The following is a 26,911-nucleotide window of genomic DNA, read 5'->3' as shown; positions in this document are numbered from 1 at the left end:
GCCCCACGCTGCTGTTCTGCAGATGTTTTAAAGGATGTAGTAGGTTTTCATATCTTTCAAGTTGTAGTATTTATTTTTTTCTGGGTGAGTGATTTTGCAATCTAATGTTTAGGACTTAACCATTTTAAGAGTCCAGGAATGAGCAACCAACTCTATTACCACAGATAATGTCCATGCTACCAGTCAGATTGTAAAGGGAGACACCATATTTTTTACAATTAAAATAAATAAAACTTCTGGATTACAACACCTCTAAGCTGCTTAGGAAGGAAGAAGATGTGCCCTATTTTCTATAAAATGGAATTTAAAGGAAGGCTTATGTCAGTTGGTTCTCATTTTTTTCTAAAGGTCTGTTTACGTTTTGAACCTATTTTTGATTTAATTTCTCTTACCCAGAATTTTGATCTCTGATCTAGAATTTTACCCATTTCATTAGGGTTTCCTGGTTCATAGATTTCAGAACTGTCTAGCCTTGTGATTTTTTAGAAAATTATTTCTTGAGATTATACTTACATCATATACCTTTTCCCTTTATTCATCTCAGTCCTTCCCGTGTACTCTGCCTGGTTCTCTTTCAAACCATGGCCTCTTTGCTCACTTTTACACACATTTATATACATATATGTATTTCTATGTACACAAACACAACCTACTCAGACTATATAATCTTTCTTTTTTTTTTTTTTTTTTTTGAAGTGTGAGGATGTTTTTGTTTGGTTGGTTTTGGTCAGGATGTTTTTTAAAGAGCATCATATAGATATTTATATATATAAATTATTAATGTGGGACGGGCAAGGGGCACACATCGCCGAGGGGGGTGCACACAGGGGGATGGGGCAGGGGCAGCAGACAATGCTACGCAAAACAGCCACATCTAACAGATGAAATAATCACACCAATGGGTTAGGGGAGGAGCAGTGGCACCAAGGATTGGGCATGGAGGAGAAGAAAAGCAGGGGATAAGGAAGAGGGACCTGGTCCAAGATACTGTGCACTTTCTGTCCCCACCCTTGCCACTTCCCACCTCTGCACACAACCCTGGGCCTTAACCTTGTCTGTCCCTTCTTCCCTCCCTCCCTCTGCCCAGCTGCAGAAGCTCTGCCAGTGGGCAGCATCCTCTCCTCGGCTCTGGGGGGGTGGGGGTGCGGCAAAAGGGTGGAGTAGTCCTCCAAGGTCTGGGTGAAAGAGCAGTGGGCGCTCTCTGGATCGCAGGTTCTACAGCGGCTTGTCGCTCTCCTTCTTCAGGTGACTGTAGTAGTCCTCCTGGGCGGGCAGTGGTACACTGTGCAATGGGTGATGGGCGTGCAGCCACTGCTGCTGTTCCAGTGCCAAGCGCTGCAGCTCAGCTGACTGGGCGTGCATGGCCTGCAGCTGATGAGCTGCTGACATGGGAGCAGAAAGGGAAGCTGGCAGGTCCCGGTAAGGAGCAGCAAAGAGCTGGTGACGAAGAACTTCGTTCTCGTGCAGAGGGTGAGGAAGAAGGGGATTAGGGAGGGTCCCAGCTGGGTAGGGGATCCGGGTAAGGTGAGACCCTGAGGCCAGGGGGTCAATGAGAGGGTGCACCGAGGCGGAGGCTGCATGAATGGCATCCTGCTGGTGCAGGTGAAGGTGGGAGTGGATGTGGGAGTGCTGGTGGTGATGGGGAGTCACGTTGAGCATCTGCAGTCGGGCCAGAGGGTCATTGCCCAGGGCTGCCACCCTTTCTGCATGCTGCCTTTCAGCTGCCAGCCGCTCAGCGTAAGACATGTCAGGACGCAGGGCTGGCCCAGCTGCCAGCGCTAGCCGTTCTCGCTCTAGAGGCCCCAGGCTCGGATGAAACGGGAAGGGATGCAGGCCAGGTGGCCCAGGCTGTAGAGCCAGGCCCCCATGTCGGGGGAAGGGATCCAGGCCTGGCCCGGGGATCCCATGTAGGGGTTCCAGCTCACTAGGCTTCACCTCAAAGCCAGGCTTGAGCCGGTCACGGAGGTCGCGTTCACGGGCTTCCCGCTCCCTTTCGCGGGCAGCTGGGTCGCTGCTGTACAGGGCTGGGACATTGTAACCCAGAAGCCCCGGGTCCACTGCCCCCAAGGGCACATAGAATGGGTGGTTGCGATTGCCAGGAGACATGACATGAGGTCGGGCGTATTCACTGAGAGTGCGCAGGGCTGGAGTATCAGGACCCAGGTAAGGGGGCACTGTAGCCACAGCGCTGCCAGGCTCAAAGGGAGGCCGATGGGGCACTGGACCCAGAGATGGGCACTCCACTGGAGCACGGCCCTCCTGGGCCAGCTTCACACTGCGCTCCAGCTCGCGCTCTTTCTCGCGCTCGCGCTCCTTCTCGCGCTCCCGTTCGCGCTCGCGCTCCTTTTCTTCGCGTGCGCGCTGCTCGGCCTCGCGCCGCACTTTCTCCACCAGGTCCGCGCGCTTCTTGGCCAGCTTGGATCCCTCCAGCGGCACGAAGTACAGGTCGCTGCGCGCGCACGAGTTGAAGCCACGGTCCAGGTGCTTATTGAACCTGGCTGACTGACTGGCGTGGCTGGGCACGTCCACCACCTTGGGAGGGGGCGAGGGGCTTCGGGCCGGGGGCACCGGACTCTCGGGGGCTTCATACTCTTCAGCTGGCTCCTGTTTGATCTGCGTGGCAGTCAGGGGCGGCCCTGTCGCTGGGGCCGCGGGTGGTGGAGGCAGAGATGACAAACTCGAAGGCCCCGCAGGTGGCAGGGGCCCTGGCCCCACAGTGGGTGAGCCTGGCTTGAAGGTCCCTGGGCCTGCTGGCGGAGAGGTGCCTCGAAAGCCAGGCGGGGTCCCTGTTCTAAAGGAGGGTGGTGACCCCGGTTTGTATCCAGGTGGAGTGGCGGTCTTATAGGACCCAGGGGATGGGGCTCTCTTGCTGTACTGAGGGGGCCCGGGTGGTGAGGCCGTCTTGTAGCCTGCAGGCGAGGAAGCCACGGTAGCGATGACAGTAGAAAGTGTAGCTGAGGAAGTAGTGACTGGAGGAACGGGTGGGAAGGGGTAGGATGCCCCTTGGGAACCCTGGGATGAGGAGGGGTGCGAGCAGGAGTAGGAGGCTTGAGAGGAAGAGCCGGAAGCGTTGGAAGAGGAGGAAACTGGGGGGCCATTGGGACCTGCTTGACTATAGGACACCTGGCCATGAGGAGGAGGCAAGTGTGCTGGCCCCGGTGGGTAGGGCCTCAAAGACCCCAGGGAGGGAGACATGTTGTAAGGGTGTGCATGGTGGGAGCTGCTGCTCTCTAGGGGGTGAGGATATGCCCCGGGTGGAGGGGGCCCGGAGTTTCCAGGATGATGTTGTTGCTGTGGCTGTGGCTGCTGCTGCTGGTGATGGTGATGTGTAGGGGCTGGTGGGTGGGCTGTGGATTGGCCTCCAGCAGGAGGGTAAGGGCCTGGATGGGTGTTGTTGTTGGCCAAGAGGCGGCCATAGGGAGGAGGAGGTGGAGGACCCTGACTCCACACAGCCTGGGATGGGAGGGAAGGCTGGGTATACTTGGGTGGCTGATTAGAGACAGACATACTTGTGGGCTGAGGGAAGGAATGGGGATAACTGGGCAGAGCTTGGGAAGCTGGGTACTGGGAGGCCGAGGAGGAGGAAGAACTAGAAGAAGCTGCTGCAGAGCTACTGGAGGATGAATATGGATACCGCATTGGGGGCCCAGGGGCAGAGGAGGAAGAAGCTGGGGGTAAAGGGTGGGGTGAGGGAGCCAGAGTTGGACCCTTCTCTGGGCCAGGAGGAAGTCCACTCATACCCTGACCCATGGCATGGGGAGAGGGCAGATGCCCAGGGATTGGCTGAGCCCCCATGCCAGGAGGAGAGGCTGAGGCATTGTTGAGGGGTCTTAGGGCAGGTGGAGGAGGCAGGTTTGGGGTCACGTGGGGGAAAGTAGCTGATGGTGGAGCAGAAGGTAAGTTCCCACCACCCACTGGAGCATTAGGTGGCTTTGTTGGAGGGGGACCACTGGCCCCGGAGCTTGATATTGGAATTGGGGTGGTGGGTGGGGGATGCTGCTTGCCTCCACTAGGGGTACCCACTGAAGAGGCAGCTGCTCCCCCTTTGGGACCCATGGGGGGCCCAGATAAAACACCTCCACCAGCATTCCCAGGGTAGAGCTGTGGGTGTGGGGGAGGGGCTCCAGGAGGCGGGCCCTGGAATAATCGAGATGTGGGTGGCTCCATTGGAGCATGATATCCTGTAGGTGTCACAGAAGGATGGGGTTCAAAGCCGGGCTCTGGCTGTCGGGGAGTGCTGTCTGGTGGTGGAGGGGAAGGAGGAAAGAGTGGAGGTGGGTGGTAGGGGCGGGCCGGGCCCTGAGACAGGCCGGAAGATGAATCGGAGTCATTCTCCACACTTCCAGGGCTGTAGATGCTGGGAGATGTGCTTCGGTTATCCTGATCTATGTCCCTAGGGTCACTGCTGCCATCGTCATTAATGCTGCGCCCATCCAAGCTGTCCAGATCCGAGGGAGACTGTGGTCGAGGGAGCTCCTGCTCAGTTTTGGTCTTTTTGGGTGCACTGGTCTCCTCGCTTTCGCTCTCTGAGATCTCCTCACTGCGGCCCTGCTTGCTGGCCTTTGGGGTAGAGGTCTCCTCTACTCGCACCTTCTTGGCAGTCTGCCTGGACTTCTCAGCTTTGCCATCACTGCCGGACGTGCTGACCCCTCCAGGGGAGGCCCGGCCCCTTGATCTCAGCTCTTCCCGGGGCCCAGGGGCCTCTTTCTTCCGTCCACTCCTCATTGACATTGAGTCTTTATTCTGTCGTGTCTTCATTCTTCAGGCTGTGGAGACCCCATTCTCCTCTGCCTGGGCAGCTTAATACAGAATCTCGTATGCTGTACCCCAAGCTCCCCACAGCTGTGGTCTGGGAAGCTGGAAGCAGTTGTAGGCACGTGGTACTCGCAGGGTTTTCTCTGTGAAACACTGCCGAGCCTCAGTGCCCCCTTCACGAAGTAACTAGGTCTGGGATTAGGAAAACAGGGTCAGAGGTGACCTGTGAGCGGCTCGGGACGGCTGGCTGGCTGCGAGTGCAGTCGGGCTCCGGCGCCTCCCGGGGACGGCGGCGGCCACTCCCCGCCCCTCCTCGCTGCGCGGCTTCAGTCGCTGCTGCCGCGGCGGCGGCGGCGGCGGCCCCGGCGCCCCCGGAGGGTGGCCCCCAGGCCTCTCTCCCCGCGCAGCCCCGATCGGCTTCTCGCACTCCCCGCCCGCCCGGAACGCGCCGCCCGCCCCCGCCGCGCCGCCCGCCTCTGCCCGCACTCGCGGCCCCAGCGAGGCCCGCGACCCCCGACCCTCCCGCCGCTCGTGCCGCGCGCCCCTAGCCCACCCCGAGGCCAGCCGCCCACAAACGCGTCCTGGCCCGAGGCCCCGGCCCGGCGCCGGGCTGCGGGCGGGCGGACAGGCGGACGGGCTGGGCGGCGCGTCCGGCGACTCGCACAGGAAAGCGGACGGCGGAGGGAGGGCGCTCGGGAGAGGGGGATGGGAGCAGGGAGGAAGAGGGAGAAGGAGGGAGCGCGGAGGAACGGAGGAGAGAGGGGCCCGGAGGAGACGCGAGGGAGGGAGCGCGCGGCAGTCGGGGGGCGGAGGATCTATATAATCTTTCTTGTAAGCATGTTTTTAGGTTTGACCATTAGTTTGGGGTCACCAATAGCAAGTGTGTGCTCCTCATGAGGAAGGCTATTTCTCCTACCCTCAACATTCTTTGGTTGAGGTGTTTTTATTTAGACTTGAGTCCTTGGATTTTCATTAGTACATACATGTTGGTGAGACATTATGTTAAATGCTTCTGTTATATGCTACTGGGAGGCACCGTCTCACAGCAAACTCCCTGACTCTCTGTCCCTTACAATCTTTCCACCTCCTCCTACTCAACTTTATCTGGGGTGTGGGAGTGTGAACTACACAACCCTGTGGTTTGATTGATTGTGGTTTTGTGTAGTAGTCTCCATCTGTTGCAAAGGGAAATTCATTGATGAAGGATGATGACTATACTTATCAGTGAGTATAGATTCTTGTTTATAGTTGTTACAGGTTATTCTGGTTTAGTGGCTGTACATTCTCCTATAATAACCATAATTTCTCTAGGACTGAGTAGTTAGGTAGTTTACCCCTACAATGTATGGTATTCCTTTTCACATATGGGTCTTAAAAGCAATTGGAGAGCTTGTGGTCAGCACTAAGGTATGTTTGACAATAGTGCATCTTTAGGGTTATCACAACCTTCTGGTTATCTTTGTGAGTTCAAAGGTATAAAGTTGGGTTAAGATTGTGTAGGTTGGATTTTCCAGCTCCCTATCAGAGAGGCAGCTTCTGTCTCTCCTCTCTCTGTCTCACCTCTCTCTCTCTCTGGTGCCAGAAGAGGGCACCAGATCTCATTACAGATGGTTGTGAGCCACCATGTGGTTGCTGGGAATAGAACTCAGGTCCTCCGGAAGAACAGTCAATGCTCTTAACCACTGAGCCACCACTCCAGCCCCCCATATACCAAAGTTAAATCAGGACCAGGTGAACAATCTAAATAGACCTATTAGTCACGAAGAATTAGAAGTTGTTATAAAAACCTCTCTACCAAAAAAAGCCCAGGTCCAGAAGGCTTCAATGCAGAATTCTACCAGAACTTCCAAGAAGACCTAATACCTATATTCCTTAATGTGTTTCACAATACAGAAACAGAGAAGTCATTGCCAAATTCCTTTTATGAGCTGCAGTTACTCTGATACCAAAACCACACAAAGACCCAACCAAGAAAGAGAACTACAGGACAATCTCACTCATGAACATCGATGCGAAAATCCTCAATAAAATACTGGCAAACCGAATCCAAGAACACATTAGAAAAAGCCTATTATGCATGATCCTAGAGAAGCTAATTAAGAAGGTAAACCCAAAGAAAAACATTTAGGCGATGAAAGGAGACAGAGACAAAGACCCACATTGGAGCACCGGACTGAAATCTCAAGGTCCAAATCAAGAGCAGGAGACAGAGCACGAGCAAGGAACTCAGGACCGTGAGCGGTGCACCCACACACTGAGACAATGGATATGTTCTATCAGGAACTCACCAAGGCCAGCTGGCCTGGGTCTGAAAAAGCATGGGATAAAACCGGACTTGCTGAACATAATAGACAATAAGGACTACTGAGAAGTCAAGAACAATGGCAATGGGTTTTTGATCCTACAGCACATACTGGCTTTGTGGTAGCCTAGGCAGTTTGGATGCTCACCTTACTAGACTTGGATGGAGCTGGGTGGTCCTTGGACTTCCCACAGGGCAGGGAACCCGGATTACTCTTAGGGATGATGAGGGAGGGGGACATGATGGGGGAGGGGGAGGGAAATGGGAGGTGGTGGTGGGGAGAAGGCAGAAATCTTTAATAAATAAATAAATTAATTAAAAAAATTAAAAAAAGGAAAGAAAAATTACCCATTATTATCAAGTAGGCTTCACCCCAGGGATGCAGGGCTGGTTTAACATACATAAATCTTGATATGTAATCCATCATATAAATAAACTGAAAGAAAAAAATGATCATTTCATTAGATGCTGAAAAAGCATTTGACAAAATTCAACATCCCTTCATGATAAAGGTCTTAGAGAGATTAGAGTTACAAGGGTCGTACCTAACTATAATAAAAGCTTTTCATAGCAAGATGACAGCTAACATCAAATTAAACGGAGGGAAACTCAAAGCCATCCCACTAAAATCAGGAACATGACAGGGCTGTCCACTCTCTCCATACCTCTTCAATAGTGCTTGAAGTTCTAGCGATAGCAATAAGACAACATAAAAGGATCAAAGGTATTCAAATTGGAAAGGAAGAAGTTAAACTTTCATTATTTGCAGACGGTATGATAGTGTACATAAGCAACCCCAAAAACTCCAGCAAAGAACTTCTACAGCTGATAAACACCTTTAGTAGTGTGGCAGGATACAAGATCAATTCCAAAATATCAGTTGCCCTTCTATACACAAAGTATAAGGAAGCTTAGAGGGAAATCACACAAGCATCAAACTTCACGATAGTCACAAATAGCATAAAATATCTTGGAGGTAACTCTAACCAAGGAAGTAAAGGATCTGTTTGACGAGAACTTTAAGTCTTTGAAGAAAGAAATTGAGGAGGATACCAGAAAATAGAAGGATATCCCTTTCTCTTGGATTGGGAGGATCAACATAGTAAAAATGGCAATTCTACCAAGGGCAATTTATAGATTCAATGCAATCCCCATCAAAATCCCATCAAAATTCTTCACAGATCTTGAGAGGAAATTAATCAACTTTATATGGAAAAACCAAAAACCCAGGATAGCCAAAACAATCTTATACAATAAAGGAACTCTGGAGGCATTACCATCCCTGACTTCAAACTCTATTACAGAACTTCAGTATTGAAAACAGCTTGGTATTGGCATAAAAACAGAGAAGTTGATCAATGGAATCGAGTAGAAGACCCTGATTTTAACCCACAAACCTATGAACACCTGATTTGTGATAAAGGAGCTAAAAGTATTCAATGGAAGAAAGAAACCATCTTCAACAAATGGTGCTTGCAGAACTGGTTGTGAACCTGTAGAATAATGAAAATATATCCATATCTATCGCCATGCACAAAACTCAAGTCCAAATGGATTAAGGACCTCAATATCAGTCTCAACACCGTGAACCTGATAGAGGAAAAAGTGGGAAGTACTCTACAACATATGGGCACAGGAGATCACTTCTTACGTATGTCCCCAGCAGCACAGACATTAAGGGCAACATTGAATAAATGGGACCTCCTGAAACTGAGAAGCTTCTGTAAAGCAAAGGACACTGTCACTAAGACAAAAAGGCAACCCACTGACTGGGAGAAGATCTTCACCAACCCTGCAACAGACAAAGGTCTGATCTCCAAAATAGATAAAGAACTCAAGAAACTAGACTTTAAAATGCTAATTAACCCAATTAAAAAATGGGGCACTGAACTGAACAGAGAATTCTCAACAGAAGAAATTCAAATGGCCAAAAGACACTTAAGGTCATGCTCAATCTCCTTAGCTATAAGAGAAATGCAAATTAAAACAACTTTGAGATACCATCTTATACCTGTCAGAATGGCTAAAATCAAAAACACCAATGACAGTCTTTGCTGGAGAGGTTGTGGAGTAAGGGGCACTCTCATCCATTGTTGGTGGGAATGCAAACTTGCACAACCACTTTGGAAATCAGTGTGGCAATTTCTCAGGAAATTTGGGATCAACCTACCGCAAGATCCAGTAATACCACTCTTGGGAATATACCCAAGAGATGCCCTATCATATGACAAAAGCATTTGTTCAACTATGTTCATAGAAGCATTGTTTGTAATAGCCAGATCCTGGAAACAACCTAGATGCCCTTCAATAGAAGAATGGATGAAGAAAGTGTGGAATATATATACATTAGAGTACTACTCTGCGGTAAAAAACAATGACTTCTCATTTAAGGCCAGGGTGGCCTTAAATGTGTAACTATGCTATCTTCAGCCTCACAAGTAGCCGGGGTACAGGAGTGTGTCACTATTTCTGACAAATTCAGCTTTCATGATGGGGCCAGACCTGCATGTTTCTTTTTACTGTGGCCATGTTTGAAATGTCGGGGAGTCGGGCTAAGGACAGGGGAGTCTGGAATAGGGAGGATGAGGTTCAACAAGGGCACCATAGATGATCCTTGCAGGGACATGAATGCCCAGTACCCCGAGTGTGGGGTTGTGAGGACTGCTACAGAAATAACGAAATAGTGCCACTGCACAACAAGTCAAGATCCTGATGCAATATGGCAGTATCACTTCGCAGCCCGGTGTCCACGGCAAAGGGCACATGGGAGCCCTTTGCACCTTGCCTTCTGGCAGAGGTGAGCCTGCGATCACTTCAGGAGTTATTGCTATTTTAATAGAAGGAGTTGAGCGTGCAGGTGCACACCTGCAGTCCCAGCATTTGGGAGGGAAGTCGGGGATCTTGAGTTTGCGGTCAGCCTGGGCTCTGAGGAAAGACTGCCTTGAAATGAACAATAAATTGAGCTGGGCTGGCGAGAAGGCTCAGCAGAAGGACCCGCTGCCAAGGCTGATGCCTGGGCATACCAACTCTGGGATCTGTGTGGGAGAAGGAGAAAACCCACTCCTACAGGTGTGACCACACGTGTGCTGTGGTGTTCACGTGTCCGTGCACACACTGAGAATAATAAACAAACAAGTGTTTTTTAAAAGTTCCTGAGAAGAAAGGAAGGAAGGAGGGAGGAAGAAGGAAAGAGGGAGGGATAGAGGGAAGGAGAAAGGAAGGGAAGAAGGAAGGAGGGAGGAAGGAAAGGAAGGAGGGAAGGAGGGAGGAAAGGAGGAAGGAGGGAGGGAGGGAAGGAAGGAGAGAGGGAGGAGGGAGGGAAGGAAAGAGGGAGGAAGGGAGGAAGGAAAAGAAAGAAAGAATGAAAAAGAAAGAGGAGAAAATGGGGCAGTGAAAGAGGCCAAAGAGAGTGCCCTGGGGAGGGGTTGTAGCCTGGGTTCAGTTGTGATGAATGTGGCTGTCTGGAGGTTTGGGGCGGGTGATTGAGGCCATTAGCTGGCTAACTTCAGAGATACCTTCTCGGTAGGGAAGAGCTGTCCTCAGGCTACATCAAGGACCTGGGATGGTTGCTCCTAGAATGTCCTGAGCAGACATCCAAGGACAGGAGGGGGTGGAGTGGGAGCAGAGCTTTGCTCACTGACATAGGGTACCTTGGAGACAGCCCAGGAGTCCAAAGACCCAGCCACGCAGGGCTGCATGCTTCTGCCGTCCGTCCACGACCGGGTCATCAGCCCAGAGGCTCAGCCAGTAGCCCTGGCAGAAGGACGCCACTTGCTGGCAGAAGAAGAGAAACAGGGTGTAGGTGCACAGGGGTGTGCCCACCGCCTTCAGGTAGCTCAGGTACGTGGTGGTCTTCACCTGTGAGACACACAGAGGAGGAGAGAATGAGTTGGGCCTCGGTCAAGTCAAGTTCCCAAAGGCATCGTTAGCAAAGCCTCACTGGGCATCTTTCTACAGACTCCTGCCTCAGGACCCTTCTGCTGTAGATCCATGTGAGCCGTAGCTACCGGCTGATCTGGGTGGTGAAGGAAGGACAGGTGAGGGATGCACACATGGGTTAAGGATGGGCTGTGGAAAAAGGTAAGGTGGTTTGGGAGAAGAGAAATGATAGTATGTCTTTCAGATTTGGGCTTCCCTAGACTGGAGTGTTGTCATAGAGACAAGGACCAGCTCCTATACACGCTGGATCCTTCATCTTTAAAATGAGGCTATTACTGCCTGGAGGTGGTGGCACACGCCTTTAAGCCCAGTACTCGGGAGGCAGAGGCAGGTGGATCTCTGTGAGTTCGAGGCCAGCTTGGTCTACAGAGTAAAGGAAGGAAAGGAGGGAGGGAGGGAGGGAGGGAGGGAGGGAGGGAGGACAGAAGGAAGAAAGGGAGGGAGGGGTAGGAAGGAAGGACGGAAGGAAGGAAGGAAGGAAGGAAGGAAGGAAGGAAGGAAAGAAGGAAGACAAAAGAGGCCATTACCGTCTGACTTTTAGGGGAAGGCGTAGGGCGAGATGGGAGATTGTAAGGATTAAGAGAGAGGAAGGTTAGAATCCCATTTGGCCCATAGTAGGTGTTTGGGAAGGGTGAGTGCCGTCCCAGTGTGCAGACTGAAGCAAGGACACTGGTGGTTACCCGGCCATACTGCACGCTGTCCTCTTCTGTTGTCAATCCTGTCCCCTTAGGGTCATCCAGAGAAGGCTCTGTCTGTGCCTCTGAAGTGGTTCTGTCCTTCATAGCGGCTGACTCGATGGGCCTGAGCCTGTCATCCAGAGGAGATCAGGACACGTTAGTGTATCTTCCCATAGGGGACCATGAGTCCCTTCACGGGGTAGCCAGTGAGCTCTGCAGTATTCTTTCTAGCTCTCCTCAGGAGGGGCTGGGGGAAGGTGTGCGTTCACGGATGTGTGGGTGGATGGATGAAAAGAAGGATGGATGGACACATGGGTGGGTGGATATAAAAGGGATGGGAGGATGCATGGGTGGATGCATGGATGGATACATGATCTAGGCACCATACTTCCCTCCTACATGGTACCCAGCTCCATCACTCTAGAGTCAGACAAGTCCCCTGATGCCATTTCTAAACAGGAAACTTTGTCTCCCAAAGTTTCACTTTGGCCTAAGCTTTGCTCCAGTTTCCCCTGCTGTTGACCCTTAGACTCAACAGTCCAGCTTGTCTGGATTCACTTTTTTTGCATTCTGATGCTGAAGATATTTGTATTTCTGTCATCTGGAAGTGTGGACAGATTTAGCTGTTCTGTGCTTCTGTTTCCCTAGCTAAAAATGGGGCTGCCCATCATTTAGTACCCGTGTCTTGTTTCCCTAGCATTACCAGTCATTTACTGTTTCCCATGAATCAGCCCACCCTTCCTTTTTCCTCTCCATCCAGCCAGGCCTCTTTCCTGCCCTCCCCCACCCACCCATCATTCTTCCATCTGTCCGTTCATCCAGGTAGCCAACCGGTCACCCTCCCATTAATCCATGCCTCTTCTCTTTTTCCTTCTGCTTTTTCGAGACAGGGTTTCTCTGTAGCTTTGGTGCCTGTCCCGGAACTAGCTCTTGTAGACCAGGCTGGCCTCGAACTCACAGAGATCCACCTGCCTCTGCCTCCTGAGTGCTGGGATTAAAGGTGTGCACCACCACGCCTGGCCTCATCCATGCCTCTTTTAATCTTTCCTTCTGTTCCTTCCTTCCTTCATCCCCCATCTGCTTTTATCCTTTCTTCACTCTCCCCATGCACACATCTGTCAGTTCATGCCTGAACATCTCCCTCCTCCCTTCCTCCCTATTAAACATCCATCTCTCCACCCATCCCACATCCACATCTGCCCTTCCACCTCATCGTACTCAGCTTCCTGTGCATCACACTGCCACTAAGGGTCACTCTCAGGGTGCCAGCTGTCATGATGTCAGAGGATCTGTCCCCACCTTCAGTATCCACAAGGTCCAAAGACCCTCAGCCTCCCTTGTACACTCGCCCACCTGCTGCTACAGAAACCCACACTGCCTGGTACATGGTGGCCTGTTGTCAAAGTCCAGCTTCACAGTGAGTCACAGGTGCCCTGGACACAGAGGACTGGTAGGAAGGGAGGCTCCCTCTTGGTGACCCCCATCTGTGTGCTCCGCCAGACTCCAGCCCAGCCTACCCTACAGAATGGGAAGAGTGCAGCCCAGCCCTGTCATTTCCAGCCATGTCGAGAAGTTTTCCCGGGAGCCAGCCTGCCCTGCTCTACTGACTGGCATCACCCGCTTGAAGGACTTGTCTTAGAACTGGCCATGAGGAGCTTAGTGCCTTGTTAACTGGCAGATTGTTTGGGGTGGGTGACTTATCCATCACTGAGCCCATGGGGTATTCAAAGGCAGCCCCAACCGTGAATTTGGCTGCCCCTCTGCCTGATGTACAGCAGCCATAGCATCCGGTTTGTCCTCAGCCTGGGCCTCTCTTGCTCGGCACCAGAGAACCCACCTTTCTGGTCTGCTCTTGGGCCTCCCACTTCCAAGAAAACCTCCAAGGTCATCACTGGTGGCCTCAGCATGTGTACCTGCAAGGGTCAGGGATATCAGTGAAGGGCATACCAGGGAATCCAGATATTGGCTGGGACACTCACTGCTGCCATGCCCTAGCCTCTCTGGAAAACACTTCCTAGCGTGGTTGCTGCTGCTGCTCTGGCAACCTTCCTCTGCTCTCGACCTTTCCCTGGGGTCATGCAAAAGCATCGTTCATTTATCCTCATTCATTCATTCATCCAGTCATTCATTCAGAAGATACTGAGCACACGCTATGGAGCTGGGAAAATAACACGCTGCCCCTGCATCCTTATCACACTTGCTCAGGCAGTTTATTGTGTCTAGCCTGTTCTTTCCTCGCTAACTCAAATGATATCTCAGGTGCCAAATTCCCCAGGAATAACCTCCCATCTGATGTTATCCAGGTTGGACCAGAAATATAAGCAGAAATATAATAGCTTAGCCCCAGATCTGTGAACAAGAAGTAGCCGCTGTTACGAACCACTGAAATGTGGGGTAATATTTGTTACACAGCACTGTCACAGCAAAAGCTGTCCAATACAAATACAAATGTGCAAGTTCTGTGCACAGGGTCCCATCGCCAAGCTCACGATGACACAGTGAGTCAACAGTTAAGTGTTGTGGTGGTTTGAATGAGAATGAACCCCAGAGACTCACACATTTGAAGATGTGGCCACCAGTTGTTAGAACTATTTGGAAAGGATTGGGGAGTGTGGCCTTGGAGGAGATGTGTCGCTGGGGGCAGACTTTGAGAATTTTCAAAGTCTGAGTCTTTTTTAGTCTGTCTGTTTTGTGATTTGTGTCTCAAGATGTGAGCTTTTAGCTACCATGCCCGCCTGCCTGCCGGCATGCTCTCTGTCATGATGGTCATGGACTCCAACCCTTTGAACTCTAAGCCCCAAATAAACTCTTTTCTTCTCTAAATTGCCTGGTCCTGGGGTCTTATCACAGCAACAGAAGAAATTAAGACAGTTTTTTGTATTTGTATGTATGTGTAGGTGTGTGTATGAGGGTATGTATGTGTGCATGCATGTGTATTTGTATGCATGTGTAGGTGTGTGTATGTGGGTATGTATGTGTAGGTGTGTGTACGTGGGTATGTATGTGTGCATGCATGTGTATTTGTATATATGTGTAGGTGTGTGTATGAGGGTATGTATGTGTGCATGCATGTGTATTTGTATGTATGTATAGGTGTGTGTATGTGGGTATGTATGTGTGCATGCATGTGTATTTGTGTGTGCATGCATGCAGAGGTTAGAGGACGGGAATGTTGTCTACCATGTTTTGTAAAACAGTCTCTCACTGGCCTAGACCTCACTACTCAGGCTAGGCTGATGGGGCAGCAAGTCCTATAGATCCTCCTGTCTCCGTCTCGCCAAAGCTGAGACTATGGGCTACCATGCCGAACACTTTACAGGGATGCAGAAGACTGAACTCAGGTCCCCCTGCTTGCAAGGCAAACACTTAGCCAACCGAGCCATTTCCCCAACCTATCATGGAGGGCCAATGCTGAGCAGATGTTTCTAGAAGAGGCAGTGCCCTAGACTAGGGGTAACATTAAAGCAAGGCTTGAGACATGGGGGACAGCAACAGCCAATGAATTCAAAAGCGTGTTCTCTGGCTCCTAGTAGCTTGGCTTCATGGCCCAGCACTGATACTAACAAGTCACACACGAAACTGTGGGCCAGTTTCTTAACTTGCAGGCCTCGGTTTCCCCATCTGTGAGATGGAGACAGGCACCGTGCTGACTCACTGAGCTGTAATGAGTGAAGGGTTTCTCACTGTGTGTGTGGTGGTTTGAAAGAAAATGGCCCCCAGGGAGTGGCACTGTTAGGAGGTGTGGCCTTGTTGGATGGAGTAGGTGTGGTCTTGGAGGAAGCGTGTCACTGTGGAGGGGGACTTTGAGGTCTCTTATAAGCTCAGGTCACGCCCAGTGAGGCACCACTTCCTGTTGCCTCCAAGTAAAGATGGAGCCCTCACAGCAACTTCTCCCCGACTGTGTCTGCCTGCACACCACCATGTCTCACCATGATGACAATGGACCAAACCTCTAAAAATGTAAACCTCCTCAATTAAATGATTTCCCTTTACAAGAGTCGCCTTGGTCATCATGTATCTTCACAGCAAGAGAAACCTAAGACAATGTTCATGGCCGATGTTCCTCTGGAAGTTTGTTATTTACCCTCTTGAATACAGAGGGACCCTGGGACCAGATGCTCTTCATAACATGTTTAGCATAGACACTGGGTGGGACTCCCTGAATTCTACTCTGACTATAGACACAGGCCTCAGTGCTGTGTACAAGGACAGTACTGGTTCCCCCACTTTAGAGGGCCCTTGTGAGATCAAATGAAATGTTGTCACTTAGGGGCTGAGGAGAGGCTACACTGGTAAAGCTTGTCTCACAGGTATGAAGACCTGAGCTCCCCGCCCCCCAGAACCCACACAAAAAGCCAGGCATGCTAGTACCATGCCTGTAACCCCAGCTCCAGGGACAGAGGATCCCTGGAGCTCACTGGCAGCCAGTCTAGCTGAATCAGTGAACCTGGGTTGCAATTAGGTACCCTGGCTCTAAAAGCCAGGTGACAACTCCTGAGAATGATGGCTGAGAGTGACCTCAGGCCTCCAACGACATATGCATGCACACTGGTGCACACGTGTGCCTACACACATAAATACACAGAGAACCAAAAGTGTGGCAGAGACACTGTGAGCCCCAGGCAGTGTCCTTGGCTCTTTGTGGGAGAGGGGTGGTCTGTCTGCAGGGCCAGAGCAGCAGCAGAGAGGTCCTCAGGATGAGTGTGGTCAGGGCGCTCCACCCCCATCAATGGGACCCTGGTAACCTCCAGAGGGCAGCCAGAGCCAGGCACAGAGATGCAGTGCTGCCCAGTCAATACCTTCTCCTCCTCCTGCGTGCTGTCTGGCTCCATCCAGAAGTCCCACTAGGGCTCCGTATCTGTTCAGAAGGTCCTGGTAAGAGCCCATCTCTGCGATGACACCATTGACCAGCACCAGGATCTGGTCAGCTGGGGCAGGACGTGTAGCGTGTGAGTCACAAGGATCTGAGTCTGGGCAGAGCAGGGGCAGAAGTTACATGAGCTGGAGTGTCCCCGAGTCAGAAAGGGGGAAGAGGTGGCCCTTCCTGTGTACCTGCTCGTGTTCTGCAGAATACCATGTCCAAAGAGAATAGTGGGGTGTCTCAGATCGAGAAGACCTGGGCTTAAAGTGAACCTGAGAGCTTCCCATTCTGATGGGATGGGGCGAGCTGAGAAACCCACCTTAAGATCAAAACAGAACGAGTGGAAATACTTTGTAAAATGTCTTTTGAGACAGGTGTCACGTATACCAGGTTGGCCTCTACTCACTCTGTACCCAAGTGTCCTAACTTCACTGTGACCAAAACACTTTAGGGAGAAAAGGATTTATTTGGCTTACACTTCCAGGTCACAGTCCATCATTGAGGGAAGTCAGGACAGAGCTGCAGGCAGGATCCCGAAGGCAGGCCTTCTTGCTCTTCCCTGTGGTGTCACCTCCACTCAGGGAACTCCCTCGCAGCCCAGGAAGTACAGCAGGACCCACTGGGATGCTGCTTGCGGGATGGCTCCCCTCACAGAACAAGGCTCACCTGGCTTCACTGCACAACCCAGGTCCCCTGGCCCAGGGATAATGGTAGTGGGGTGGGACTGCGGAGTGGGCTGGGCCCTCTTACATCAATTAACAGACATGCCCATAGGCCAATCTGATCTAGGAAATTCCCTAGTCAAGGCTTTCCTCCCAGTGGACTGGGCTGTGCTAAGTCAAAAACCAGTTAAAGCTGGCCGAGACACTAAGGATAACCCTGAGTTTCTGATTATCCTGCCTCCACGTCTCTGGTAGGATTACAGGCATTCACCGTGGCTGTTCAGGAGGTGTTGGGGATGGTGTTCAAGGCCTTGCACATGTAAAACTACCACCGAGTGGCAACCCTGGTATGGGAATACAGTACACTTAATACACCAAGCACTAGAACTCAGCCATGAAGTGCTCCTCAGAGCTTGCTTTTTCCTCCTCAAGATTACACAGCAGAAGCAGCCACAGTTCATGAACACCAACTAGCACTAGGAGAAAGAATTGCTACCCAGGAAAAGATCAAAACCCTTTAAATTTCTTTTAAAAAGTTAAATATGTACCACTTTGAGATCGTCATAAAACTGAAACATTATAAATAGTTTAACCACAAACCCCCTAAGAAAGAAGTAAGGGTAAGCCACTGAGATTTGGGAAGCTGTTTGTTACACAGTATTGTTGCAGGAAAAGCTGACAGATACAAAGAAGAAAACTGGACTGGAGAAGGGTTGGTTAGGACAGAACTCTCAGGACTTCCTCAGCTTTGCTCTGACACACACTTACCGTACCCTGGAGGAGTCCACCGGGTCCAATGACCTGTTTGAAGACACGCTGGCTGACATGGGCATCCAGGGCCGCCAGGGGATCATCCAGAAGGTACACAGCAGGCTTTCTGTACACAGCCCGAGCCAAGCTCAGTCGCTGCTTCTGGCCCCCAGAAAGATTCATGCCCTGGGAACATGAGACAGGGACTCATATACACATCTGCTGGTGACATCAGAATGACTGGGTGGCCAGGGAGGCAGAGGCAGGCGGATCTCTGTGAGTTCAAAGCCAGCCTGGTCTACAGAGTGAGTTCCAGGACAGCCAGGGCTACACAGAGAAACCCTGTCTCAAAAAACAAAACAAAACAAACAAACAAAAAACCCAGCACGACATCAGTGAGGGACAGGCCTGCTCATTCGGAGACAGCGCAGGGCACCTGCTCTTGGGTCTTGCTTGTCTCTAAACACTGGGCCAGAACCCTTGCTGGCCTGAGCCTGCTTCTCCCCTTCCCAGTGTCCCTTCTGGAGATGCTGGTTTTTTTTGCACTGTGTCTCCTCCCTCTCTGCCCAGTATTTCTTCCCTTTCCTCAACTGCTGACATGTTCCCTGAGGACGCCACTCGCCCCCTTGTCTAACTAACTTATTTTCATTCATTTACTGACTGCCTTTGGCTGAGGGGATCTCGCAGCGAGCGTCCCACTCTCCTGACCCTTTCATCCAATGAACACGTGATGGGAAAGGGGATAAGAGCAGGCCTGCCTCAAAGGTGACGCAGGATGTGAGCCCTGTGTGTTCTATGCGGACAGCTTTCCAGCTGGGGTCCTGCAGGAAGAATATGCTTGGGAGATCGGGTGAGCATGGGGGGGGGTCCCTGTAGCTGGAGAGAGCAGGAAGTATGACGGGAGATGAGGTAGAGGGAGAAATGGGGTCACACCGGGGCTTTCTGGGGCTGCTCAAAACTTTGGCTCTGACTGAAGGCAATGGGAATCCCTGAGAGTTCTGAAAGAGGGAGGGGGGGACTTGAACTCTTGGCACGACCCTCTGTCTGCTGGGCTCCGAAGGGAGAAAGGATGGAAAGTAGGGGCCTGAGCCAGCTGTGGTGGATCATGCCCATCGTCTCAGCACTCAAGTGGCTGAGGCTGTCTCAAACCAAAACAAGAGGCTATAGTTCAGAGGTGAAGCAGTTGCTCAGAATCTGCAAAGCTTGATCCCAGCAGTGATTCCCAGTTCCCTAATCCAGGGGCTACTCCACATTTTCTAGGATGGGACAGAGAATAACTTTTGTAAAGTTTGAGGGCCATTTGATGTCTGTCCCAATTTCCTAGCTCTGAAGTAGTCATAGATCATAGGCAGTGAATAGATGACTGTGTCTCAATAAAATTTTATTTACAAAAACAAATAGGGGGCCGGCACTTAGCACATAGTTTTCTGATTCTGTGTGTTCAGTAGCTTCAGATGTCTGTGTCCTGTGTGGGGACCATCTCAGCTTAGATACTTTGGTGAGTCAAAGAAAGGGGAAACAATGTGGCTAACATTACTCAGCAGGGCATTCTGCTCTCCTTTTGTCTCTGTTTTAATTTTTAAAACCAATTTCTCCTTAATAACGGAGCAGCTGCTATATGTTTGGCTTTGAGCTGGGGCCTCCTTCACGACACCCTTTCTGTCCCTATTGTCCCTCATCATACTATCCCCAGGTCAGGGAGGTATTTGGACCCAGGGGCTCTTCACCTGCTCCCCTATTGGGCTGTGGACTCCTGCAGGGAAGCTGGCCACATCAGACTCCAGAGCACAGGCTTCCAGAACTTTCTGCAACCAGGGCAGGTCCAGCTCCTGCCTGAAGCACACATTCTCCACCACTGAGGTATTCTGGACCCAGGCCTCCTGGGGCACATAGGCCACGGTACCCTGAAACACGCTTCGCAGTTGGTAGCTCATATGAGAGTAGGGATTGGGTGCTCAGAGGGCAGGAGGCTGACAGTGGTTGACAGGGACCTGGACTGTGAGGGAAGATATGAGGGATCTCTGAGGATACATCTCAGTGGCCAGGGCAGGGAGGAACAGGGTGGTCTTACCTCAATGCTCACAGACCCTTCTACCTTCAACAGCTCCCCGAGCAGGGCAGACAGCAGGGAGGACTTCCCAGCCCCCACTGGGCCCACAACAGCCAGCAGACAGCCCTGGGGCACGGTGAGGTTGATCCTGACAACCCAGGGGAAATACAGCTCTGAAAGGCCAGCTTGGGTGTGTACAGAAGCAGGGAACCCCAAACACACCCGCCCCATCCTGCTGTTCAGGCCTGGGGAGACCATTAAGAGGATACACAGGGCCGTTCCTCCCCGATCCTTGTCTGAGTATCTGAACCGCCTTCCCTCTCACACCTGAGCACGTCACGTGTACACTGTGCCTGCCACACAAGCACTTACAGACATGCCACAAACATTGGTGTACAGAGTCACATGCACAGGCAGTACACAGATGTAAGCGCATGCGTGTGCCCATGTGTACTACTGTGTGCCTATCCACGCACACGCGCACATGCACACACAGAGAGGACATGATGTGATTGCTTGGCTGTAGTAGCCTTGCTCAGGCCTCTGCCTCTGCCCTGCCTTCTCCTGTCCATCCCCTGCTGTTAGCCACCACAGGCTGGAGTTCCTCAGGGCTTAGTTCTACTAAACACCCTACAAGGCCCAGGACAGTCCACAATGAGGAATTCTCAGCCCTAAATAACAACAGCACAAGACTGAGAACCTGGGCATGCTCCTGCCTCGGGGTCTTTGTTCTTGGCCTTTTCACTGCTCAAGAAGACTTCCCCTGACCTCTGGACCCTCAGCTGGGATGCCAGCCTTTCCATACTGTGGGCTTTGTCGCTTCCTGGGCCTCCCTCTGTCCCCAGCATCCAGGATAGAGTACATGGCAGGTGCATGCCCAGTGGACACTCGTGGGTGTGTGGGCAGAGGCAGAGAGAGACGGCCAGGTTTCCTTTCTCTTTGTGGGGAACAACGACCTTGGAATTGACACAAGAGGCATAAAAGGAGGTCACAGCTGATGAGGCTGGGCCTCAGGCCTGTGTCAGCCAGGCGGGGAGCAGAGCAGTATATCCTGCCTGATGGGGGAGGCTCAGGTACACTTTTTCCCTCTGTAGGGCTGTAGCATGCAAGAACCCTTGCCTTGGGCTGGAGAGATGACTCAGAGGTTAAGAGCATTGCCTGCTCTTCCAAAGGTCCTGAGTTCAATTCCCAGCAACCACATGGTGGCTCACAACCATCTGTAATGGGGTCTGGTGCCCTCTTCTGGCCTGCAGGCATTCACACAGACAAAATATTGTATACATAATAAATAAATAAATACATATATTTTTAAAAAGAACCCTTGCCTCTCTGCACAGAAACCCAGCCTAGTCTAGCCTAGCCTCCAGCCCCAAGTGAGACACCATTTCTCAGAAGTCAAGAGCATTTCTTTTTTTTTTTTTTAATAGCACATGGGAATAGGTTTACATTGTTTGCAAAGAAATTTTTTTTTTAGGAAGAGCAATTATTTATTTATTTTTAAATTTTATTTCTTTTTTAATTAAAATTTCCGCCTCCTCCCCGTTTCCTATTTCCCTTCCCCCTCCTCCCACATATTGCCCCAATGGCTTTTTCTTTTTCTTTTTTTTTTTTTTTTTTTTTTTTTTTGGTTTTTCGAGACAGGGTCCAATGGCTTTTTCTTAAATTTTGTCCCCTGCCCAGAGGCTCGAATTCCGAAGTGCAGCCCACAGAGCCTCTCGGGTGTCGTCGCGTTGGAGACGGTAAACTCCTTTCGGTCCGTAGGAGAAAGGGGAGGGTGCGAGCCAGCGTGCGCGCGCAGGAGTCCCGCCTCCCGGCGTCTGCGGTTGGCTGTCGCTCCGCGAAGGAAGCGGAAGTGGAGGGGAGGGAGGGGCGGGCCGGGCTCCGCCGCGAGCCCATTGGCCGCGGCCGTCCCGTCGCCTCGCGCTATTGGGCGGGCGCCGTCGTGCGTCAGCCTGCGCTTAGGGCCGCAGACCGGATCGCTGGCTCGCTAGCGCCGGCCGGCTCCCGCAGGGAGGGTTCCCGCAGCCGGCTGGCGGAGCGGGCGGCGCCGCTTCTGGCCGAGCGCTGGCCGGAGCAGGGCGGAGCGGCTGACGACGGGCGGCGCCAGGTCTGGGAGATCCGGGCGAGCGGGGCCCGGGAGCGCGGCGGGCGGAAGGCGGGCGTTGGCGTGGACGACAGGGCCTGTGCGCTTTGGGGGGCCGCGACCGCCTGGCTCTGCCTTGAGTGGTCAGGCGATGGTTGTAGATCTCTCTGCAGACGGGACTTTTGTTTATTCCCCACACCCGTGACTGCTGTAGGTAAAGCGGCTGATGCACCGTGGTATCATCGGTCGTGGCCATAGTGAGTTTTCCCGGCGTGTGTGTGCGCGCCCCTTTGGGATTTAAGGAATGGGGTGACATTGTGCGGTGGTCGCCTGTGACCACTCCAGGGCTGGCGACTCCACCTCTAATGGAAGGGCTTCCTCCTCCCGTTCTTGGTCCAGCTTTCCCTCTCGAGCTCTTGTCCCCCGCCCCCCAGCTCTCCTTTCCCCCTTTTTACCTTCTCTGTCTCCGCCGCGTTAAACTGCAGAACGGTGTGAGTAACCGTTTCATAAGCTATGGGTCTCCAACGTTTCTGTTTGACTTGCAGGCCCGACCACCGGGAGGAAACATGCCTTCTGAGTCCTTCTGTTTGGCTGCCCAGTCTCGACTTGATTCCAAATGGTTGAAGACAGATATCCAGGTGGGGTTGGCGTGTTGTGGTGTTCTTTGTGTGTCCCCGTCTCTATAAAGTTTCTGGTTAAGTAGAACATGTGAGTGGTTAGCAACTAGATGTTGTCTGAGGAGGGTTATTTCTCATAACTTACAGTGTAACGTTCATTATGACTGTTGAGGTAGATGGATCTGGTCTGAGGAGGGTTATTTCTCATAACTTACAGTGTAACGTTCATTATGACTGTTGAGGTAGATGGATCTGGTCTGAGGAGGGTTATTTCTCATAACTTACAGTGTAACGTTCATTATGACTGTTGAGGTAGATGGATCTGGTCTGAGGAGGGTTATTTCTCATAACTTACAGTGTAACGTTCATTATGACTGTTGAGGTAGATGGATCTGGTCTGAGGAGGGTTATTTCTTATAACTTACGATGTAACGTTTATTATGACTGTTGAGGTAGATGGATCTGGTCTGAGGAGAGTTATTTCTTATAACTTACAATGTAACGTTTATTATGACTGTTGAGGTAGATGGATCTGGTCTGAGGAGGGTTATTTCTCATAACTTATAGTGTAACGTTCATTATGACTGTTGAGGTAGATGGATCTGGTCTGAGGAGGGTTATTTCTTATAACTTACGATGTAACGTTTATTATGACTGTTGAGGTAGATGGATCTGGTCTGAGGAGAGTTATTTCTTATAACTTACGATGTAATGTTTATTATGACTGTTGAGGTAGATGCTATGTGGTTATGTTAAAGTCATTTGTAAGTGCAAGAAACTTGAGAGCTAGTTATGCAATTTTTCAATTTTTATCGGGAGTCTTTTTTTTCTTAAGATAGGGTTTCATATTCCCAGGCTGGCCTTGAACTCTCCATGTAGGTGAGGATGACCTGAAATCCAATCCTTTTGCCTCCACCTCTGGACTGATAGCGTTTCAGGCATGTGCCACCTTGTTGGGTTTCTGTGGTGCAGTCAGGCAGGAGCTTGACCAGCTGAATGCCATCCCAGCTCTTGCCAACACTCTTAGTCAAGACGTGGCTGTTGTCAGTTTGATTTTTCCTCTCTTATTTTTAGACAGGGTCTTTCTATGCACCTTACCGTGGCTGGCTGGCCCCTGCCTCCTGAGTGCTGGGATTAAAGGCATGTGCCACCTTGCCCACCAGTGTTTGTTTCTTCCCGATACTTTTGAGAAGATTGTTAGCTGTGTGGGGAAGCAGTGAAGTGATGTGTAGTAAGTTATCATTTTCTGCGATTTTGTGTTTCTGCTTCTGGAGAGATGAAAGTTTGGTTGAGCTATTGGTTTTACATAGATTACAGCTGTAATGAAGAGGAATGTTCAGATTTTTGCACCAGGAATATGAGAAGCAGAATGCTGGCCTGTGTCTGTAATGTTTAGTAAAGGAATTACAAGTGTCAGGAGATTATGAGATAAATGATCACAGTAAGAATTTTGGGGCTGATTATGAGCTACTTGCTGTTTATACATAGTGTAGAGGGGTACTTTTGGACCTCCGTTACCACAGACATGAAAACGTGTCTGAGAGCCGGGCGGTGGTGGCGCACGCCTTTAATCCCAGCACTTGGGAGGCAGAGGCAGGCGGATCTCTGTGAGTTCGAGACCAGCCTGGTCTACAAGAGCTAGTTCCAGGACAGGCTCCAAAACCACAGAGAAACCCTGTCTCGAAAAACCAAAAAAAAAAAAAAAAAAAAAAAAAAAAGGTGTCTGTGTCCTTTCCTCTTCGGGGGCTAACCACATTAAATAATTGTCAGACAACTCATTTTTATAATAGTTTTGCTTAGAGTTGATTATGTAGCATTCGTGACTGTAAGGTAGTGTGAGCAGCCTTTGATCATGGAGTTTTGTAATCAAGTTTATTGCCTCTTATTGATTTCCTAGTCCCTTCAAACACTGAATGTCAGTAGATAAGAGGTGTTGAGGACTGTTGCAGATGACAGGTGTGTTGAGGACTTTTGGAGATGACTGATGGACTGATGTAGATGACAGGTGTGTTGAGGACTGTTGCAGATGACAGGTGTGTTGAGGACTGTTGGAGATGACTGATGTAGATGACAGGTGAGTTGAGGACTGTTGGAGATGACTGATGTAGATGACAGGTGTGTTGAGGACTATTGTAGGTGACTGTTGCATATCACAAGTGTGTTGAGGACTGTTGCACATGACTGATGTAGATGATAGGTGTGTTGAGGACTGTTGTAGATGACTGTTGCAGATGACAGATGTGTTGAAGACTGTTGTACATGACTGTTGCAGGTGACAGGTGTATTGGGGACTGGTGGAGATGACAGGTGTGTTGAGGACTTTTGCAGATGACTGTTGTAGATGACAGGTGTGTTGAGGACTGGTGAAGATGACTGTTGTAGATGACAGGTGTGTTGAGGACTGTTGCAGATGACAGGTGTGTTGAGGACTGTTGTAGATGACAGGTGTGTTGATGACTGTTGTACATATGTGTTGCAGATGACAGGCGTGTTGAAGACTGTTGTACATGACTGTTGCAGGTGACAGGTGTGTTGAGGACTGTTGCAGATGACAGGTGTGTTGAGGATTGTTGTAGATGACTGTTGCAGATGACAGGTGTGTTGGGGATTGTTGTAGATGACTGTTGTAGATGACAGCTGTGTTGAGGACTGTTGCAGGTGACAGGTGTGTTGAGGACTGTTGTGGATGAAAGGTGTGTTGAGGACTGTTGCAGATGACAGGTGTGTTGAGGACTGTTGTAGATGACTGTTGCAGATGACAGGTGTGTTGAGGACTATTGCAGATGACAGGTGTGTTATTCATGGTGTGAAGATAGATAGGATTGAGCTAAGGAGACTTAAGTGGTTTGTTACTTACCCTTTGTTTGTTGTTTAAATACCTCTTTTTTGTTTAACTATTTGTGTCTGCTTTCTTTTGTCTTTTATAAGCAGGTTAGATAGGTGAGAAATAAGTGATTTCTTATGAAATATTGAGAGTCAGACAAACTTTAAAAAACTTTTAAATTTTATTTTCTCCTGTGTGTATATGACAGGTGTCATTGTGCTCGTGTGCAAGGGTACACATGTGCCACCCACATGTGTAGAGGTTAGAGGACAACCTCTGTCGGTCCTGAACGTCGATGGTGTTTGAGGCAGGGTCACTCTCATTTGCTGCTCTGTGTGGTTCAGGCCAGCTGGCCCATGTGCTTCCACAGAAATTCTCTCTGCCTCCTGTCTTCCTGTAGTATTGGATACCGAGATTACACACATGCTCTGCTGAGCTTGGCTTTTTATATAAGTTCCACAGACCTAAACTCAGGTTGTCAGGCTTCTTAACAATTGCTTTTTCTTGCTCAACCAACTCCTCACCCCAATACAAATTTGCTTTTTGTGATTGGTATACTTTGAGACACTCGTTGAGGTCAAGAAAATGTTTTAAGGGCTGGGGGTTTATAGCTCCGTGGTAGAGTGGATTCCCAGTGTGTTCAAAGCCCTGGTTTAGATTGTTATCAATGCAGAAAAACCAAAAACCTGAAACCATACCCAAAAAACCCACATCAAACAAAAACAGAGAATCTACTCCCTTTACCTAATGGGGTTGTGTTTCCCGCCTTAGTAATCAAACTGAATAACTGCCAAATGTGAGTTTAGTATTTTGATTCAAAACTAGCTTAATAATGCACTGATTGTCTCTGAAGAGTCAGATATATATAAAATGAATCACTAGTCATTCTTAGAGTACATATCACTTTATTTATTCAGTGGCATACTAGTATTTGACCCTTCTTAGACATTAAAAAAATTTTTTTTAAAGTCTTCCCATATCTCCCAAGAACAAGTGACTAGGTTTTGGTTACATGTCAGAGGGAAATGTGTTTGGTGATACAGATATGTAAATGGCTTGTGCACTTTCTCTATCATTGCTTACTAAATATGAGGGATTCAGACTGGACAATGGTGGCACAAACCTTTAATCCTAGTACTCTGGGGTGGGGGGGCAGAGACAGGTGGATCTTTGCGTTCGAGGTTAGCCTGGTCTACAGAGCTCCAGGACAGCCAGAGCTACACAAAGAAACCCTGTTTTGAAGAAAAGAAATATAAGGAATAAGAACAATAATAATTGTTCTTCTCTAAGGCTTAGACCCAGTGTCCCTTTTTGGGATCCTGGCAAACCCACATTGCACATATTCATCTTACGCTGGCCGACTTTGCCTTTTGTGTGGGAGGTGGAGTATG

The 26,911-nt window shown here is 50.3% G+C and overlaps 2 protein-coding genes across 3 annotated transcripts in view; one reads left to right on the top strand and one right to left on the bottom strand.

Annotated features, from left to right (window-relative positions):
* Positions 1-835: 835 nt before the first annotated feature.
* On the bottom strand, positions 836-5,115 carry LOC130869024 (atrophin-1-like). The gene has a single exon (XM_057761139.1). It carries the CDS (start codon positions 4,756-4,758, stop codon positions 1,216-1,218), a length of 3,543 nt encoding a protein of 1,180 aa, XP_057617122.1. The 5' UTR covers positions 4,759-5,115; the 3' UTR covers positions 836-1,215.
* A 16,854-nt stretch (positions 5,116-21,969) lies between these two features.
* LOC130869020 (E3 ubiquitin-protein ligase HERC2-like) overlaps positions 21,970-26,911 on the top strand; it is a 127,023-nt gene continuing 122,081 nt past the window's right edge. For both annotated transcript variants that reach the window (XM_057761133.1, XM_057761132.1), the window contains exons 1-2: positions 21,970-22,103; positions 22,625-22,717. The gene's annotated coding sequence lies outside the window, so the exon portion shown is untranslated. The remainder of the gene's footprint in view (positions 22,104-22,624; positions 22,718-26,911) is intronic.

Source organism: Chionomys nivalis, assembly GCF_950005125.1.
Source record: "Chionomys nivalis chromosome 23 unlocalized genomic scaffold, mChiNiv1.1 SUPER_23_unloc_1, whole genome shotgun sequence".
Taxonomy (NCBI): domain Eukaryota; kingdom Metazoa; phylum Chordata; class Mammalia; order Rodentia; family Cricetidae; genus Chionomys; species Chionomys nivalis.
The sequence above is the reverse complement of the archived record's forward strand: the minus strand, read 5'-3'. Positions and strand labels throughout refer to the sequence as shown.